Here is a 21,013-nt window from a genome sequence, read left to right on the forward strand (position 1 = left end):
AAATACACACAACTCATATAAAAAATCCAATTCTGCCCGTTGTTTTGGCCTAATAAGCTTTCAAAAATTATTTGTCTGTATATAAAAGAAATCAATGCAGTTGGGCTTCAAACACAGTGAATTACGATTTTGGCCATCATCAAAATATTACTCCATGCAGTTTGTGCTTGATCTGCGTCCTCACTGCCACATTCCGATTCTTCACAGCCAAGCTCATCATGGCTTCACCATAAAGCGTTCAATTGAGCTCTGCTACGAAGAGTCCGACTGTGGGACTGAGTGCGCTGAGCTTCAAATCCAACCTCTCATTAATGTCTCTACAACAACAACTCGATTGTAGGGCCCTTACAACTCATGGCAATGGATTGTATCGTCTCATCCAATCCAATCTCTCATTGCGTAAGGGGCAATGGATTGCATCGTGGGCTGAGCTTCAAATCCAATCTCTAATTGCATGGTGGGCAATGGGTTGTATCTTCTAACTTTATTCAATCTATTTCGATTCCAACGGCATCACGTAACGTATACTATAAACATCGTTGTTCGCAACGAGACTTAATTGCGATCTATAACTGTAATAATCTTTAGTTCTCTCTTAGATAGAGTTCGGTTGACTGTAAATAATCTTCAGTTGACTGTTGTAGTTACTTGAAATTAAAAAAGAAACTTTACTATCCACGCCGATTTAACTCTAAAGGTGTCAAAGTTGACTATTAGATAGAGTTAAGTTGTTAATAATTAATTGAATTTTAAAACTGATCGGTGCAGAACTTCAGTGTAACGTGAAGACCTTATTGTTATCTACGAAGTATGGCTGCAGTAGACGACGGTTATGGAACTCTATTTTTAGAACCGAGGTAATTTAATTTGATGGATATGAAATTGTTTTAAGTTTATAAAAATAATTTTAATTATTCAAATCCCCTTTTTAAATTAAAATTTTCATATATAAATTTAAAATTTCATTTTTTAATTAAGTCAATATAAATTTTAAAAATTATATTCAATTGTAGAGTTGAGGTTTCTGTGATCCATAAAAAGTTTAAGATAGATTTTTCAGCGAAAATCACATGAGAAATCATTTGTTATATTAGGTATAAAAATAATAATAATTAAATCAAAAATAAATAAATTTATATAAATTCTATAAATTTAGTTATATCAGGTGCAAGATAAATAAATAAATATATGAAGAATAATAATAAATTATTTATTTATTAGATAAATATAGTAATGAGGAATAATGATAAATTATTTATTTATTTATTAAATAAGTAAATACATATATAAATGAATGAAGAAATATAATCTAATAAATATAATGGTAAATATGTAAATAAATTATTTATTAAATGAAAATTGGTATCATTAGTAGGTTAAATAAATATATAAATATATATAAATTTAGTTATATTAGGTGAAAGAATTATAAATTAATAATAAATTATTTATTAAGTAAATAAATGAAGAATCCAGATAATAAATTATTTATTTATTTATTAGATAAATTAATGAATATAAATAATAAAAATGCAATGGTTAAAATGTAAACGAATTAATGTGTAATTTAGTTAGAATTAATAAATAAGTAAACTAGAGTAGAAGAATAAATAAATTAAAATCCAAAAAAGGAAATCAAAATAAAATAATTAAAGCTACTTATAGGAATTAAGAATTAAAAGGGAAGGGGGATAAATAAATACATAAAAATTAAAAATAAATAATAAAATGTAAGAATAAATAAAATCGAAATTGAAATTATTAGTTTAAACAAATAAATGGGTTAATTGATATGAGAGAAAATAAAAATAATAACCATAATAATAAAAGAATACAAGCTGAGTTAAGGAGCAAGTTATATTAGGTATAAAAAATAATAATAATTAAATAAAAATAAATAAATTTATATAAATTCTATAAATTTAGTTATATTAGGTGTAAGGTAAATAAATAAATATATCCAGAATAATAATAAATAGATATCACTTTATTAGATATCACTTTTAGAGCATTATGAGCATACCATATCTTCATAGTGAATGTTATATGATCAATTAGGGAATCCATAGTGATTTCACATAATCTCGGCATAAACCATGTTAGTATGTATATAATTCCTGCAATGCTTCCGCAACTAACTCTATTCTTAGATGTAACATAGGTCATATGTATAATACTTTCATCTCTTTCATAATAGGACATGTAATCTAATTATGTGCAATATCCTACTCTTCATGGGTATTTAACTGTCAATTCATTTAATGTACTTCTACAGATAACTTCACACTAGAAAGCCACATCCAAGTCAATCATGAGAAATCTAATGATGCAACACCAGTATCAAAAGGTAATTACCCTAATTCCCCATTTCTCATATAAATTAATGGTATGATAATTAAGACAATAATAATTTACATAGAGATAACACCTCCTCTATACAACTAAGCTATATAGGTTAACCATTTCAATAGTAGGAAATAAATATAGAGATAAGAAATCAACCATCACCATATGAGAGAAAAATAATTTAACTTCATAACAAATAAGGATTAATATAGAGCCCATACCATGCAAGTGAATCTCATAGAAAAACTGGAACAATAATAGAGAGAGAGAGAGAGAGTCAGAGTCATCATACAAACATTCCATGCATTTGACACCAACTAAGACCTCGCTTGGAGGGAGGAGGAACACCATCCAGCCATGAATCACATCTAATTCTCCCAGAGTAGAAGATCTTGCCAAGGCTCAAATATCCTCAATTAATAAATGCACTAGGTATTTAATACCCTCCTTCATGATTTAGTTACCATTAGAGGCATCCCGATTTATGGATTTTTCCATTTTCCTAGGTATTTTTTGGAAAATCTCGTCTTTATCTCCCACCACTCTTTTCCACATAAAATCTTACCTTTATCTCTCGCAAATATTTTATGTCTGATGGATTTTTATCTCCCATCTAGTCGATGGATATCCAATCCATCCAAGCTTATCTAGAATCACATCTCGAAGATTATCTTGAATGATTCATCCCTATCCCATTACTCATGGGATTTATCAAGAATCTCCTCTCTCTTGGTGCTCCACCCTCGAAGTGATTTATTTTATTAATTTATTTAATAACACATTTGCTTTTAATATTACATATCACCTAACTTTCCTCAGCTTAGCTTTATAATATTTTAACTCACAAAGGACCATATCAAACATATCTTTCCTCAGCTTAGGTTTAGAACATTAAAAAAACAAGGGAGGATATCACACCTAGATTTAACTTAGCTTAGGTTTACAATAATTTAGTTCACAAGGGAGGGGTGTTACAAGTAGCATACACACATTTTTACGCAGATCAAATGTGACCACTCGGATTGCATCAAGTTTTTAGTAAGCACCCTAGGAAGCGTGACCTCCATAATGTGCTTTGCTGGCACAAACAAGGAGGAAGCACCAAATCCATATTATTTTTACTCACATGGAGGAGAAAGAAGTGCCAAATTCCTCTTTGATGGATATATGGTTGGCTTACAATAATCACCAACCACTTGATTTTGCAAGAACCCACTTGGTAGAGGAAACAACCCACAAGCTATTCTTTAGAAGCCAACATAGATGGAATCTTTGACATTCCGAAGTGTAGGCCCCAACCTAAATATTTCATATGACTTTGATACTATATTTATAGGTTTTGTATTTATCTGCATTTATCTTAGCTATAGCTCTTGTTCTGATAGATAGCCTCAATCAAATCTTAACGCTATGATCTCCTTAGTAACCTTTTTCTCTACTCTATCGACTTATCCCTTGTCTTTCTTTTCTCTTAAAACACATACAACAACATTATCCAGACTGTACCTCATAGTCCGACTACGTTGGCTCTATTCGGAGTCTTTAGTATAATGAATAAGGATTATAGGTTGGTTTATTTTACTTTTTTGGGGCATGAGTGTGCACTTCAATATCACTCACCTTGCTCAACAATAGACTTTATTTACCACCTACACACCTTGGGGAGGATCCCCATTAATTGTCACATAGCCCGAGAAGTATATTTTAACCATTGTAATTAGCTCCAAAATTGTCTTTAATTCATCAAAGCCATACTTTTCACTTTATTTAAATCTATGATCTTCCTTGAGAGAGCTCTAACTCAATAATGGGATCACCATCCATTTCCATGACATGTCTCATCTTTCATAGTTTATGATTTGAATTACCATAAAAACTTAATCACATTTAATACTCTTAGAAAGAATTCCTTTCCAATGTACCAAGACTCAATGAGATAGCTCTAACTCAATAATGGGACCACCAATCATTTCCATGACACGTCCGATTTTTCATAGTCTCTACAGCTGAATTACTATCAATATTGAATCACATTTAATACTCCTAGAAACGATTCCTCTCGAATGTTCCAAGACTGCATAATTTCCTGTTCATAAATTGATCTATCCTTTTGTAGTTGTTGAACACCAAACACTATGGGAAATTAACCTATAACATCTCCTCTTGGTAAATATTACTTTTAACCAAGCTCAACCATTGTAACAATGATCGAGTGTTTGTTCAACATATCATTTATACTTTTTATGACACGTGAACAAAAATTTGTCTTATGCTCGAGTGTTTTAAAATTTATGGTGCAAAACTACAATATTAACTCTAGCTTAACATGAAGGTATTAATGTTATCGATGAAGTATAGGTACAACAAAATTATAGAATTCATGTTTTCAAACTAAGGCAATTTAATTTGATGTATATAAAATTGTTTGCACATGATCCTTATTAAAATTGGTGTTTATGTTTGCAAAGATGGTTTTAATTATTTAAATAATGTGTTATATTTTAATTTTTTATTAACTTTTGTTTAATAGATAGATTTTAAATTTCATTTTTTAATTGATATATTACAAATTGTAAAATTATGTGATATTTCAAATTACAAATATTCAAAATAATTTTGTTCGAACATATAATTTAGAATTCAATATACAATTTAAAAATAAAATAAAATATCATACAATTTGTATTAATTACTTTTTTCCTCAATTTTGTTTATACTTACATATATGAAGTCTCTATGTTTCAAACTAAAAAAGCATAGCTTTTAGCTTATTTAAATTTAACAGTTCTGCAATAAATGAAGATTGATACATATATATATTCACACTCACACATATATATATATATATATATATATATATATATATATATATATAAATGTACACAATATTAGATGGAAAATTCAATATCAAATCCTATATACAATAACAAATCCACAAATCAATTAGAAGGTTTAATTTTATCAAATTACCTTAGAAACCCTTATTGTAATGTGTAAGGGCCTTTCCATTATGTCATTAGGGATATAATCTGTAAGGACCATACTATCAAAGGAATACTTTGTTGTAATCTTGTCATTGATGTCAAAGTTGGGGGGAATAAAAAGTGAATAGTGTTAGGAAGGCATCCATGGTTGATTCACTACTTGTTAAGGGAAGGCATTATTGAACTGGATTGTAGTAAGGCGATACCTATACAAGTCAAGGGAGCACACACACATAAAAATGTGTATAAATAAACTAATTGGTGAGCATATTAGATTTTATTAGGCACATGTAGGAATGGTATTAGATACGATCTAGGTATCCTCATATTAGAAAGATTGCACTCACAACCCTTTGTCATATTGTGATTAAGTGTAGACATATGGGATTGATTGCCTTGGCATATTAGCATATTTAGGCATAATTATGAATATGTTCCAATGTCGAGATAGCTGATAAAAACCTAGTCATAGCCCTTGGTCACGTCCTTCTTATTTGTACATCGTAGAGCTTAAGTGATCAAAATACCATGTTGGAAAGATAATTAATACTAACAGGGTGTTTTAAATTAGTCTTCAGGATGATTTAAAAAATAATGCGAATTTATAATTCCATTTACTTGGAAACCATTCATCTGAAGATTCCATAACATATTATGTATATATCAACATAAATCAACAGATGAATCATTCATCGCAACATAAGTAGCATACACATAGGTTTTTAAGAAAAAATCCATAAAGGGAGTAAATCACAAATCTTAGTTGCTACGATGTTGATCAAATGCCACCACTCTGATTACATCATTTTTTTTGGTAAGCACACACTCACGGGAAGCACCATCTCCATAATGTGTTTTATTAGCCCCAACTAGCGACAAACACCAACTCCCTATTACTTTTATTGTTATGAAACTAGCTCACAAAAGGATAGAAAAGATAGATCAATGACATAGAATTCATGGTCTTCGAGGGGGCAACCTCCTTTATAGTACACAAATCAACAATTCTTAGATGCTACAAATGAAAAGACCTCCTTTCTATATATAGGAGTCTAAGGGGTCATAATATAATCAGAACCAACATAACAATAATAATGTAAGGGCACAATAATAACAATAGTGGGCTTCTAAGGGGCTTAATAATAACAATAGTGGGCCTCTATGGGGCACAATAATAACAATATGCCGACTACATGGGTAGAACGATATAATAAGGGGGTTGTACTAATAAAAATATGGGGTTACACTAGTAGTATAGGGGTTCAAAGTCTAGCAATATTGTTTGAATTCAGATCTTCTGCAAATTTTGAATCAATGGCCACACTTCTTCATCCATCTTCCATTCATACCATGTTTTGTTTATCAAATCTGGTTGGATAATAGAAATAACACACAACCATTCTTTCACGTCCTCATCCTTTCTTGAGAGTGCACCTGCCAAAACATTTTTCTTCCCGTTTTTGTAAATGATTTCAAAGTCATAACCCAACATCTTTGTGACCCATTATTTTGTTCTTCTAAAGATAATATTTGTTCCAAAAAGTTTTTAAGACTATCATGATCCATTTTTACCTTGAAGTGACTTCGCATTGGGTAAGGTCGCCATTTCTTAAGTGCATGTAGTATTGCCAACATTCCCTTCTCATAATAGCTTGCTTGAGATGTAGTTGTAAAAATACCCAATCACCTACATCAAAAACTTTTTCACTGCGATTTTGATCTATCTGTTGTTTCATTCGATTCTACACCACAGTGGCATTATCCTTTAAGAGTTGGAGATATTTTTTTGATGCTCAATGTGATCTCTCACTGCTTGAACCTTTTTATTCTTCATATGTCCTTCTATATTTAGAGTTTGAGGAGCGGTAGTTTCTTCTAGTGCATTACAAGATATGGTCAGATTCATTTCTTGATGCTCTATGTGATCTTTCACTTCTTCAAACTTTTTCTTCTTGGTGTATCCTTCTATCTTGACAGTTTGAGGAGTTGTAATTCCGGCCATTGCATTACAAGATATGGTCAGATTCATTTCTTCTTTATTGATGTGGTCTTTCACTTCTTGAACCTTTTTCTTCTTGATATGTCCTTCTATCTTAAGAGTTTGAGGGGTAGTAATTCTTTCCAATGATTTACAAGATATGGTCGGATTCATTTCTTCTTTCTCTGGGGTTGGTTCCTGGTGTATATACTCTTCTTTTGATGTTTCTTGATCCTTTTCTTCCTCCTCTCCACAATCAATGTAAAATAATTTCTTCTGAGCACACTTATGACCATTAATTTATTTGTTATCACAATTGTAACAAAGCCCTTTTTCTCTTTTTTTCTTCCAATTATTGTTGTGTAACCCTTGTAGGTTCTGGAAGGCTAGGAGAAACAACACTTCCATCTTTATAGTTATGAGGGGTAGACTTGTTGCCGTAATTTTTCTTTCCATTTTGTAACAAAGAACTTTTGCTCTTTTTCTTCCAATTGTTGTGGTGTTACTCTAAAGAAGGTGTTGCTCTTTGTAGCCTCATAAGGTTCTATCATTTCCCCCATGAAAATTGACCATGTAACAAGTTGATTAGAAGAACATAGTTGTTTATACCATAAAAATTGTTCTAGTTCTAAATATGAAGATGCAATACGTACCTTTTGTAACAGTGGTACACCATATGGATAAAAATATTGCTCCATTTGTAGTATCCAATTTACTGGGTCCTTTCCATTAAACTTCCTCATATTGCCATTTATTGATTTCGGGAGCTCGGTCTTGAGATGACTGTAACTTCGTACTTTCAGATCTCAAAGTTCTGAAATTGTCTCCTACAGTAGCCCTCTGAGTCCTCTTTCTAACGTCACAAGTTTGATCAGAATTTGATTCTCCAAGAAAGAGTTATGCCCAATATCCTAAGATGACTAGATTATATAATGTTTTGGTATAAAAAACTTGTACGATGTTCCACATGTCACTATTTCTACCTTCGGATCTAAAAACTATATATAGAAAACTACGGTTTGTCCTCTTTCTGCAACTTCTTACGAAAATTTAATTTGTTGTATAGAGAGAACATTATGACGATTTTCCCAAGGTCACCTGTTTAGGATGTAATTCGGGAGTCTGCAAAAACCCTAACTCCCTCATCTCATATATCCAAAAATATAGTGGGATAGGATATGAAATTTGGATACGAGATTTAGAATGATCTCTTCTCAAATGGTTTTTTTATTTAGCCTCTAAAACTTCGTAGTGTAAAGGTTATAGCGAAACTACCATGATGTCCTATTTCAGATGAAATTATGTAGCTTGCAAAAACCCTAAATTCCTCATATAATATCTCTGAAAATATAGTGAGACGAGATTAGAAATGTGGATGTGCGGTTTGGCAACATTTCTTCTCAAATGGATTTTTTTTAGCTTCTGAAATGTGACAGTAAAAAGATATAGCAAAAATACCATGATGACCTATTCGGAGCAGTGAAACCCTAGAATCCAAAGCTCTAACACCAAATATTATGAAACCAGCTCACAAAAAGATATAAAAGATGGATCAACACCTTAGAATTTAGCCTCTTCGAGGGGGCAAAATCCTTTAGATTACACAAATGAACAATTCTTGGATGCAACAAATGAATGCAACAAATGACAAGACCTTCTTTCTATATATAGGAGTCTAAGGGGTCATAATATAATGAGAGCCAACATAACAATAATTATGTAAGGGCATAATAATAACAATAGTGGGCTTATATGGGTCAATATAATAATAATATGGGACTACATGGGTACAAAAATATAATAAGGGGGTTGTACTAATAACAATAAGGGGTTACACTAGTAGTATAGGGGCCTAAAATTTACTAGCACCATTGAGACATACAAAGTACTTTATTTTTCATGCACCAAGTTGCTAGAGGAACTAACATCGAAGCTATTCTTAAAACACCCACTTAGATGGAAGCACTAACATTCTTATGTGTAGGCCCCAACATGGTGAACCTATAGATTCATATTATTTTCATACTATATCTATAGATTTCTTATTTATATCCATTGCTCTCAGATATGGTTGTTACTCAGCTTCATACATAGCCTCAATCACCTCTCAACCCTAAGATCTCCTTTGTTGGTTGATCTCTATTTATACTACTTAACTTGTGTCCTCCTCTTCTCTTAAAACACATACAAAAACATTACCTCCATGGTCTCTAGTAGTCCAACTATATTTTTTTCATCTTTTCTACCTACAAATGGCTCTATCGAGAGTCTTCACTACAATGATTATGGAATAAAGGTCACTTTATTTTACTTTTACATGGCATGAGTGTGCACTTCAATATAGCTCACCTTGTTCAACACTAAACTTCATTTACCACATGCACAACTTGAGGATTATCCTCATTAATTGTCACATAGCTCTAGAAGTATTTTTCAGCCACCACAATGAGAGACAAAATTGTCTTTAATTCATCAAAGGCGTATTTTGCACTCTATTTCAATCTTTGATCTTCAATGAGATAACTCTAACTCAAAAACGGGATAACCAACAATTTATATCACATGTCTCATCTTTCATAGTCTTTGCAACTGAATTACCATGAACATTCAATCATAGTTAATACTCCTAGAAATTCTTCCTCTCATATGCATCAACCAAGAATCTCTGATTTTCTATTCATCAATTGATCTATCCTTTTATAATTTTTGCAGACCAATACTTCTGAGAAATTAACCTAGAGCTTCTCCTCCTAGTAAACATTTCTTTATCTCTCCTTCAAAGGCTCAACCATTTCAACAACCATCATGTTGTTCAACATGTCATTTATATATGTTTTTTTTTTCTCCGTAAAAGCTATCTAATTCATATATTAACTGTACAAGTGAAAATTACAAACTGTGAGGCGAGTCTTCCAGGGCTTCTGATAGCTCGCTGGGAACCAAAAACAAAATTCTGAGGTCTCCCTCTCCGGGAAAGCCTTCACAAAACAAAACAGACCAAGCACTGATATAACGCTCCCACGCAGGGGCAGCACCAGACCATATAAGCATAACCAGAAATAAACATCAGCGGGCTCCCATTGGAGCCTCAGGAGGAGGATTCAAAAACATTACTGCCCACGCAGGGGCGAATTGCCAGATGGGATTGACTTAATAACCAGGGGCGAATTACCAGATGGGATTGATTGAGCAACCCGACAAAATTGAAATTGAGAATTGACCCATTGAAAATGAGACCCGACCAGCTTCCAAACAAAATTACAGCAGGCGAATAGGTAGGCAACCACTTCCAGCCATCAAAACGAAAGCGCAAGAGAGAATTACCCGTGTCAATTTTGATCCTCTCGATGTGTTGAGGAAGAAGGAAGGGATGCGAAGAAGGCATCAGCTTCTTCGGCAAGGCTGTTGTCCTCCACGATGTACGCCCAGCCTTCTCCCTCTGGTTTACCCTTCCACATCTTGCGCCATGTCTCGTCATCAATACCCTGAGGAGCAGGCCCCATCGGAGGAAACGATTCATGCTGACCAGCCTCAGACGCTGGTGGCTCCAAAGCGGAGCTATGTTCCCCTGCCTCCGGTAATCCATGGACAATTTCTTTGCCTTTGCCCTCCGCTTGCTTCTTCTGCGGGTCTTGAGGGGCAGATTCCCCATTTCCTTCCAGAGTTCTGGTGAACATAATTGAGATGTGGGCACTGAGCCCTGGGAAGCTCTCAGCCCTCGGCAATGTGAAAACCACTGAGCCAAAGGAGGGAAGTTCTGATTTGTCCTCTTCAGCACTTCCAACCTCCAAAAACTGGCTGATTGGAAGTGGAGTGGCTTTGGCTCTTCGATGGCAGTAGCAGCAACAACAGTGGTGATGTTCATCCACTGCTGGAGCTCGCGAGGAAGAGCCTCTAGCTGGACCTCTTCTACACGGCTGTCGCTGACGGAGTTTAGCCATGGTGAAACTGATTCTGCTCTTGTGTGTGTGCAGGTGAGCTTGGAGTCGAAGACTGAACCAATAACCTCCCAAATCTTTCTCTGGTGCCCAATTTCCTCTCTGAGACCCGTTCCTTGGTGGCAAGGTGGACCAATTCCGGTTCTCACCCAGCAATTGAGCCAAGTGCTTCCGGCTACAGGACCAGCAACCAGAGAGGCTATGGCAGCGATAGTAACCACCAGACACCCGACGATGAAGTGGATGGAGCTGCCACCGCCTCGGCTCTCTGCAATTCCTTCTTTCCCCAAATTCGCCCGACATACATTCCCTGCACCCTCCATTGCTCTTGTTATGCTCTGCCTCATGCTCTCGATACAGGCGCGCATTAAGTGCCCTGTACAGCCCCATAAACCTACCGCCCTCACCATTAACTCCATTAAACGCAGCAGTGGGTTCAGGTGCTGGTTGACGGCCTTCATATGGAGGCCGTATTGTCTACACGGGGCAGCCCATGCATAGCATGTGGCATGCCCATTGTTGCCGTCCCGCCACCCGCATCCGGGGTCATTTATATATGTTACTTGGCTTGAACACTAACTTCTCTTGTTCAGAACTAGAGTGTTTTAAAATTTATCATACAAAAATTTAGTGTTGACTATAGCTTAACCTGAAGATGTTATTGCTATCTAGCAAGTATAGTAGCGGAGAAGAGAATTATAGAACTCAATTTTTGAAACTGGGGTAATTTTTTTTCACAGATATAAATTGTTTACATATAATTTGTAATAAAATTGGCATTTAAGTTTACAAAAATGGTTTTACATATTTAAATAATGTGTTATATTTTAATTTTTTATTTAATAGATGGATTTTAAATTTCATATTTGTAATTGATTTAATATAAATTGTAAAAATTATGTTCCCATAAAAATCTATTAACATTTTGATAAAAAAACACTAATAATAAATATTTGTTTATTGAAAAATAGTTATAATAAATATATGTTTATGATACATTATGAATAAGGAGTTAATGTAACTATTTAATTATATGACTCTCACACGTCCATAAGTTAAAACATACTACTACTACAACAACAATAATAATAATAAAAATAATAATAAAAATTAAAAAATATATGTAATTAAACAAAGTAATGTATATAAATAAAAACTATTACCATGACTATAATTAAATACCAAACTATGACCATGTGGACAAATCGATGGTCTCCATTTGTTGTTCAGATCCGGCCGTGGAGGGAAACCCTGGGTTTCGATGCCTCAACAGACACGATGATTCTTCGCCATGCTTTCCTTTCTAGAGTTGGAAACTGTGGCTCAGAAAAGTTTATGCTACTTACTTTCCTCTATTGATATTTGTTTTATGTTCAAAGAACATCATATCTAATGTGGAGTTGTGATTTGGATAATTACTTGTGGGTAATTTGTGTAAAAAATTTAACTTCGTGCTTTTACATGTGAAGTTAAGGAGTTACGTTACAAGAATTATGGAACTCAAGTTTTGGAATTGAGGTAATTTATATTAATGGATATGAATTGTTTTGCATATAATTTGTAATAAAATTTGCTTTTATGTTTATAAAAGTGGTTTTAATTATTTAAATAATGTGTTATATTTTAAATTTGTATTAACTTTTATTTAATAGATACATTTTATATTTTATATTTGTAATCAATTTAAAATAAATTATAAAAATTATGTTCCTATGGCATGTTATAGACATTAAAAAAAAAAAAAACCTAACAATGAATATATATTTATTAATAAATAGTAATGATTAATAAGAAGTTGGTATAACTATTTAATTAGATGAATAGTGGATAAACATTGCAATTTTATGAGTTTATTGTTTTTTCTTAGTTTTTTTTTTTTCTAAATTAAGGCTACTGCTATATTAAGGAAAAGAAAATATGTACAGAGTTTTACTTTCTGCGAGGAGGCCGAAGTCAGTCCTCAAGCAGAAGCAGCTTTAACCGTATCATGAGACAGAGTCCTTTATAGTTATTGGACTTCATACAATCTAGACCCAAAATGACAAAGACTTCATATCCCCTGGCCAGACAGAGCCGGTTTACATTATGAACCATTAAACTGAAATATCAAATTGCTGAAGCCTGCGGCTTGCAGCAAAGACCTGACCCAAAAACATGAAAAAGACCCCAAAAACACAGCATGAAATGCATTAACATGACAATAAGAAAAACTAAAACAGAGCACCCGTGACTTAGACCGGCTGGTTGGATGTGGCCTCCTGCCTTCCAGTATCTCGGACCGAGCCAAATCACCGACTCGTCCTCGTTCTGGAGCGGGTGTCCCTGGGCTCGCGAAGCGCGACCATTGAAGACCTCCACCTCCATATTTGAATTGGGTGGTGGCAGGACCTCGTATACAGAGGCGGCGTGAACGGTAATGCCCTGTCTCGGAGCACAAGAGCTGTAAACATTCTTCTCCACATTGGAAATGGGCAGCGGCTGGACCTCTTGCACAGAGGCTTCATGGCCCGAAGTTTCCTGAATTGCTTGCTGGGCAGCGTAACGACGAGTGCGATATACCAAACCTTCCATATCGGCCAGGAAGATGTCTCTGTCTTGGATAATTTCCACTGTAGGGGAGCTGGAAGTAGTCCGGCCAGGCTCCTCTTCAGAGATGAAGACTGTAAAGGTGACCACCACTTCAGGGCGAACAAGGCGGCTGGGAAAACGAAATATGAAGGTTTGGTAGGTGCCCTGAGGAAGGAGACACTCATGCTCCGAGCTAGAGGATGAAGGTGGCTCTACAGCAATTGGCGCAATTGGTTGTATATCGTCTATAATCACACGGGTGCCAGACCTTCCCCCACGCCTAGGAATCCCTCTACTGCGCAGCATGGCTTGAAGGAGAAGCACTACCAAACCCTCAGCGAGCCCTTGAGAAGTTGCAGACAGGATGCCTTCCCTCAGAGCCCTTAGAGTAACAATAGGATGGTTCTGCGTTGTAATTGGCATTTCCAAAGCCATATAATACTCAACCTGCAGTTTCAACACGGGGGAAAGGCTTTGGGCCTTTCTCCCCTTTCGCATCAGAGCTTGAATCGCCATGCTTGGCGTTAATGCTGCGTCCTCCCTTTTTTGCCGCAGACCAAGAACCATAAACCACTGCATTAACTCCCTGAGCCTTGTACAGGCGCCGACATTCTCTTCCGCCTACAGGTGTCATGGCGCATGCCATGGTGAGGGGCTATTAAAGACACCCGCATCCGGGTTTTTTTTCTTAGTTACTATATTAAAAATAACTCAAAATTTTTAAGAATAAAAAAATGTTGTTTTTTATAAAATTATTATATGACTTAATTATGAAAAATTGATTCATTAATTCATTTACTCTTAAATATAAGAAATTGTCATAAGCTATTATAGTTAAGATTATATGATGTGTTAAAAATATTTTTCATTAACTATATTAAAAGATTCATTTTTTTTAATTTTCAAGTGAAACCTATATTTAACTTGTAAATATTAATTTATAGTAATAAATAATTTATAAGAAACTGTGATATTTTTAATTACACTTATTCAAAATAATATTGTTCCAATATCTAATTTAAAATTCAATATACAATTTTAAAATAAAATAAAACAACATATAGTTTGTATTATTCATCTTTTTCCTCAAATTTTTTTATACTTATGTGCATATGAAGTCTCCATGTTTCAAACCAAACAAAAAACCAATATATTCAAATTTAACACTTGTCAAATGAATGAAGATTCAGTTATATATATATATATATATATATATATATATATATATATATATATATATATATATATATATATATATATATATATATAACATGAAATTCAAAGTGTACATAATTGGATGGAAAATTCAATAACATATCCTCCATCCAAAAATAAATCTACAAACACAAACCTATCACATAAAATGATAGAAATGAAATACTTTCACCACATAAAATTTAACTTCTTATCTCATCACAATTCAAAAAAAAAAAATATACAACACTCCATTACAAAAGTGATCCTGATTCTAAAATCAAGAATACAATTTTCAATTTTACCATCTTCATAAATGTAAACTTCTATTCCCTTATAAATCAAACACCATCTATTCTTCTCATCAGGAAAATAAAAACGTTATATAAACTCAATGTTAAAAACAAAAACATTATTTAAGATTTAACCAATTTTAAAATTCGTGCAAAAAAAAAATTGTTAAACTATACTTAACAGCATTAAATTAACAATTTTAAATCAGTTCATTGTGAAGATTAAATCGCTCAAATACCAAATCACTCTATTAACTCATAATAATTAATATTAAATCACCTCACTAACTCATAATAAATAATTAAAAGGTCGCCTGGAGAACTTCTCTTCTTGCAACTCTCAATTAGATTTAGTGTTCAAATTCTACGGTCTTAACCAAAATACACACAACTCATATAAAAAATCCAATTCTGCCCGTTGTTTTGGCCTAATAAGCTTTCAAAAATTATTTGTCTGTATATAAAAGAAATCAATGCAGTTGGCCTTCAAACACAGTGAATTACGATTTTGATCTGGCATCATCAAAATATTACTCCATGCAGTTTGTGCTTGATCTGCGTCCTCACTGCCACATTCGGATTCTTCACAGCCAAGCTCATCATGGCTTCACCATAAAGCGTTCAATTGAGCTCTGATACGAAGAGTCCGACTGTGGGACTGAGTGCGCTGAGCTTCAAATCCAACCTCTCATTAATGTCTCTACAACAACAACTCGATTGTAGGGCCCTTACAACTCATGGCAATGGATTGTATCGTCTAATTGCATAGCGGGGCTGAGCTTCAATGTCTCATCCAATCCAATCTCTCATTGCATAAGGGGCAATGGATTGCATCGTGGGTTGAGCTTCAAATCCAATCTCTAATTGCATGGTGGGCAATGGGTTGTATCTTCTAACTTCCAACGGCTTCAAAGACAGTGGATTAGGAATTTGATAATCTATTGAAGGTTAAGCTGGCATCATCAAAATATTACTCCATGCAGTTTGTGCTTGATCTACGTCCTCACTGCCACATTCGGATTCTTCACAGCCAATAATCTTCCCTTGACTGTTGTAGTTACTTGAAATTAAAAAAGAAACTTTACTATCGACGCCGATTTAAGTTAAGTTAAGTTGTTAATAATTAATTGAATTTTAAAACTGATCGGTGCAGAACTTCAGTGTAACGTGAAGACCTTATTGTTATACTTCAGTGTAACGTGAAGACCTTATTGTTATCTACGAAGTATCGCTGCAGTAGACGACGGTTATGGAACTCTATTTTTAGAACCGAGGTAATTTAATTTGATGGATATGAAATTGTTTTAAGTTTATAAAAATAATTTTAATTATTTAAATCCGCTTTTTAAATTAAAATTTTCATATATAAATTTAAAATTTCATTTTTTAATTAATTCAATATAAATTTTAAAAATTATATTCAATTGTAGAGTTGAGGCCTGTGATCCATAAAAAGTTTAAGATAGATTTTTCGGCAAAAATCACATGAGAAATCATTTGTCGACGATTTCGAACCAACCAGTGTGCTTCATTATCAGGACAAGTTGAAGAAACGGATCAGCTTAGCAGGTTAAATAGGGTTAAAGAGACTGAGCAAAGCCTCCAACGGCTAAAAAGACAACAGCTACTTTTGACTAGGTCCAGGGATCAAAAACCCTATTATTAACCTCGGGGGCTACACCAATAAATAAAATAATAATATGATAAAAAATATTAATAAATAATAAAAATAATTAAACGGTTATGTAGGATTAGTACTTAAAAATAATTCCTAATAATAGTTAGTTAAAGATAAATAATAAAAATTATATCTAAGAGAAAATAAATAAATAAATAAATAAATAAATAATTAATTAATAAATAAAAATTAATCTATAGAGGGACCAGTATCTTAAAAATAATATTATGATAATAGTTAAGTACCAATATTAATAAATATTTTTTTTAATAAATAATTAAAAAGCAAATAGGTCCCATCAGTAACTAAAATTAATTCAAAATTAAAATTCTATTCAATTATTAAATATAATTAAAATTATATAAAGTTATAATATATTTATTTAGTTATAAATAAAGAAATAAATAAATAATAAATTAATTAATTTTAAGATAGATTTTTCTGCGAAAATCACATGAGAAATCATTTGTCGACGCATTTCGAACCAACCAGTGTGGTTCATCCAACCAGTGTGGTTCATCGTCAGGACAAGTTGAAAAACAGATCCAGCATAGCCTGTTTAAATAGCTAGAGCAGAGACGTCAGGACAAGTTGAAAAACAGATCCAGCATAGCCTGTTTAAATAGCTAGAGCAGAGACACCAACGGTTACCTGTGAAAAAGTTGACTTAGGAGCAAGGTCAAGTTTAGCTATATTAGGTATAAAAATAATAATAATTAAATAAAAAATAAATAAATTTATATAAATTCTATAAATTTAGTTATATTAGGTGCAAGATAAATAAATAAATATATGAAGAATAATAATAAATTATTTATTTATTAGATAAATATAGTAATGAGGAATAATGATAAATTATTTATTTATTTATTAAATAAGTAAATAAATATATAAATGAATGAAGAAATATAATCTAATAAATATAATGGTAAATATGTAAATAAATTATTTATTAAATGAATATTGGTATCATTAGTAGGTTAAATAAATATATAAATATATATAAATTTAGTTATATTAGGTGAAAGAATTATAAATTAATAATAAATTATTTATTAAATAAATAAATGAAGAATCCAGATAATAAATTATTTATTTATTTATTAGATAAATTAATGAATATATAAGTAAATAAACTATTTATTTAATTTATATAAATAAAAATGCAATGGTTAAAATGTAAACGAATTAATGTGTAATTTAGTTAGAATTAATAAATAAGTAAACTAGAGTAGAAGAATAAATAAATTAAAATCCAAAAAAGGAAATCAAAATAAAATAATTAAAGCTAGTTATAGGAATTAAGAATTAAAAGGGCAGGTGTGATGACCCCGTAAATGTAATTATTGAAAAGTTTACTGTGGTAAAACTGGAATGACATAGAGAAACTTATTTTCTTTTAAAGAGTAATGTGTTATTTTTAATATGCATTAAAGTAATGTGTTTAAAGAATTGCTCAGAGAAAACATTGGGCTCCCAAAAAGGGAAAACAGTTAATAGAACTGAAAGTAACCACTTTCCTTAACTGGAAGGAATTCCAGGAAAAAGGAAAAAGGTGGTGAATAGCTTTCTCGTGGGTGCTGTGGGGACAGACAAAGGGAAAGAGGAAAAGAAGGTAATGAACCTTATTTTTGGACTATGTCTGGTAATGACCAGATAGTCAAGCACTGAGGATTGTGCTATCTTACCGAGGATTGTGATCCGGTAAGGGTAAGCTCGGGGAGAGACTCAAGCCCTGAAGGACAAGTCTCACGGATGGGAGGATAACGAGCTGCATACAAGAATTTACAGAAGGATTTTGAAGGGTTTTCACACCAGGAGTAACCAGGTAAGTATCTGAAACCCTGAAGTAGTTATAATCGTTATACAGTGCATGTAGAAGATTAAACTATAGCTGTTAGCGATAGAGTCTTTAAGTTACCATTAGAATGGCGTGGCTGTAGCTGTTTGTATACTAGTCGAAGGGCAAACTGATAAAATACAATAGACAGTCACAGACTGTACCAGGAAGACAGCTGATAAATAGCATGAATGAGTAGAAGTAAAGCTAGATAAGACGGAACAGTGGTGGAAACTGTGAGCAGACCCGTCTGCAAGAAGGGTCAGATATATCCTATCCATAATCTGATAGTGTAACTGTAAAATAAAAGTTTACCTGTAGACTGTCCGGGTTAACGAGCCAGAAGGTCTTTAGAATCTAGCTGTACCTGGGAAACTTTCCTCTGTTCGGGTCAAGTTAAGAAAGGAGGGACCAGTCAAAATACCCGGCGGGTCGTGACCGGACCCCTTCTAAAACCCTTCCAGACCAGCAGTCCAAGAAAGTTAACCTTACCGTGCGTGTGTGCAAGGGTGTTAAAGAAACTAGAATAATATTTAATGTGCATAGACTTCTATCACCTTAAAGGGGAAAAACTGAGTACATGCAAGGTACATATATAAATAAATGTACTAAATCTGAAATCAAGTTTTGTCATTAAAACAGTAGCATTTCCATGATAGGGAAAACCGCATTACATCATTTCCATTCTATTGTAAACAAAACCTTATATACATAGCAGACAATATTTTAAAGAACAATCGGATTGAAATCCAGCTATATCGACTTCGGAGATCATCGTGTCGGGATATGGGTCGACATGCATGAACAAAACTAACCAACAAGAAGAAGTATGAACGCTGTGAGAATGAAATACAACACGGTTTTCATATACAGTATGAAGCAAAACTACAGCGTGTTTCCATATAGCACACAAATACCATTTCACTGTTACGAATAACCATATGTATATATAAACAAAACTCATTCCAGAGTGGAAAGTATACATCGTGAGTCTTATCCATAGTCGGTCATAAACCTGTGTTCGCCCGCACCTCTATGAAACGAGAGGCAGGGCAAACACAGTGAAGATTTCCCTGTTCGGTGGAGAAAAGGATTAAGAACAGACATAAGCGAAATGCAAATATTAACAAAACCCTGAACGGGATTTTACATAAACAAACTGAGTAATACTCCAGAATAATCTTTACAGCATGTTCCATAATGAATAAACAAAACAGGCTATGTGGAGACCGACAGCGAATCTATGCCAAGCAAACTGTTAAACATCGGATATATTGTCCACAGATTTATACATTACAAACTTGGTGGGTATATGGAAATCCACCTCGAAACAGGGAAATAAATCAAAACCCAAGTGCAATAACCTCACGGTTACAGTCAAGCCGAACAGTCTCATTGGGAGGAGACTCAGACTCAACCACCGTGGGCAAAGAGAGTTTTCCACCATGGAAGACAAAACCCCATGCAGAAACCGTAGCTCAAAACCCATGCCGTCATCTGCGTCAAGGGTGAACGCATAAGGTAGCTGGGGTTTAAGTATAAACCCAGAAAACGATTCAGAACTTTTAAACTTGTGCAAAGCAGACCATAAATAACCACAGAGGAATAGCGTACATACCTGTGTATAACCATGAGACCATTGCCGGCAAGAAGAGCAGACCGCCGAAGGAAAACTGAAGGAGCTACCATTACCTGTCAACAGAAGACATATGGCAGTCACTTCGCCAATTAACTGAACTGTTGTTAAGTCTTAAGATCTAGCAGAGATACGGGGACTTACCTTACCAAATCGGTGGCGTTCATCCAGGAAGCGAAGACACCCTGTAATCGATAACAGAGGAGCAGCGCCGGAGAAGAGACGACAGCAGAAGAATGGTGCCGGAGGAGTGGCATACATGCCGAAGAGATGGCAAGAGAACCAGAGCGTCGGAGCGCTGCGAATGCCCAGCCAAATCGCTAATAATCCGGGGAGAGGGTTTATAAACCCCAGGTATAACCCTAAGTCGTGGAGCCCTCTCGGCCCTAGATCTTTCCAAGAGGCCTCGGACCGTCGATTGTGGCGGTAAGACCAAGATAAAGACGCGGGAAGGATCCAGTAGGTAGAGCCGTGCACAGACCACGTGACCAGTCCAGCCATAATTAAGACAAGTCCAAGTGTCCAGTGTTGGGAGCGCCAGCTTGTGGATTGGTAGGT

The 21,013-nt window shown here is 33.9% G+C and overlaps 1 protein-coding gene across 1 annotated transcript; it reads right to left on the bottom strand.

The window, feature by feature from the left end:
* Positions 1-20,095: 20,095 nt before the first annotated feature.
* LOC149259055 (uncharacterized) lies at positions 20,096-20,956 on the bottom strand. The gene is made up of 3 exons (XM_089450448.1): positions 20,600-20,956; positions 20,438-20,511; positions 20,096-20,344 (listed from the first exon to the last, which is right to left on the bottom strand). The coding sequence occupies exons 1-3, from the start codon at positions 20,954-20,956 to the stop codon at positions 20,233-20,235; spliced, it is 543 nt and encodes a 180-aa protein (XP_089306574.1). The 3' UTR covers positions 20,096-20,232.
* Between the last annotated feature and the right edge of the window lie 57 nt (positions 20,957-21,013).

Source organism: Pinus tabuliformis, chromosome 6, assembly GCF_031772625.1.
Source record: "Pinus tabuliformis cultivar Carrire ecotype Pingquan chromosome 6, CPIR1, whole genome shotgun sequence".
Lineage (NCBI taxonomy): Eukaryota > Viridiplantae > Streptophyta > Pinopsida > Pinales > Pinaceae > Pinus > Pinus tabuliformis.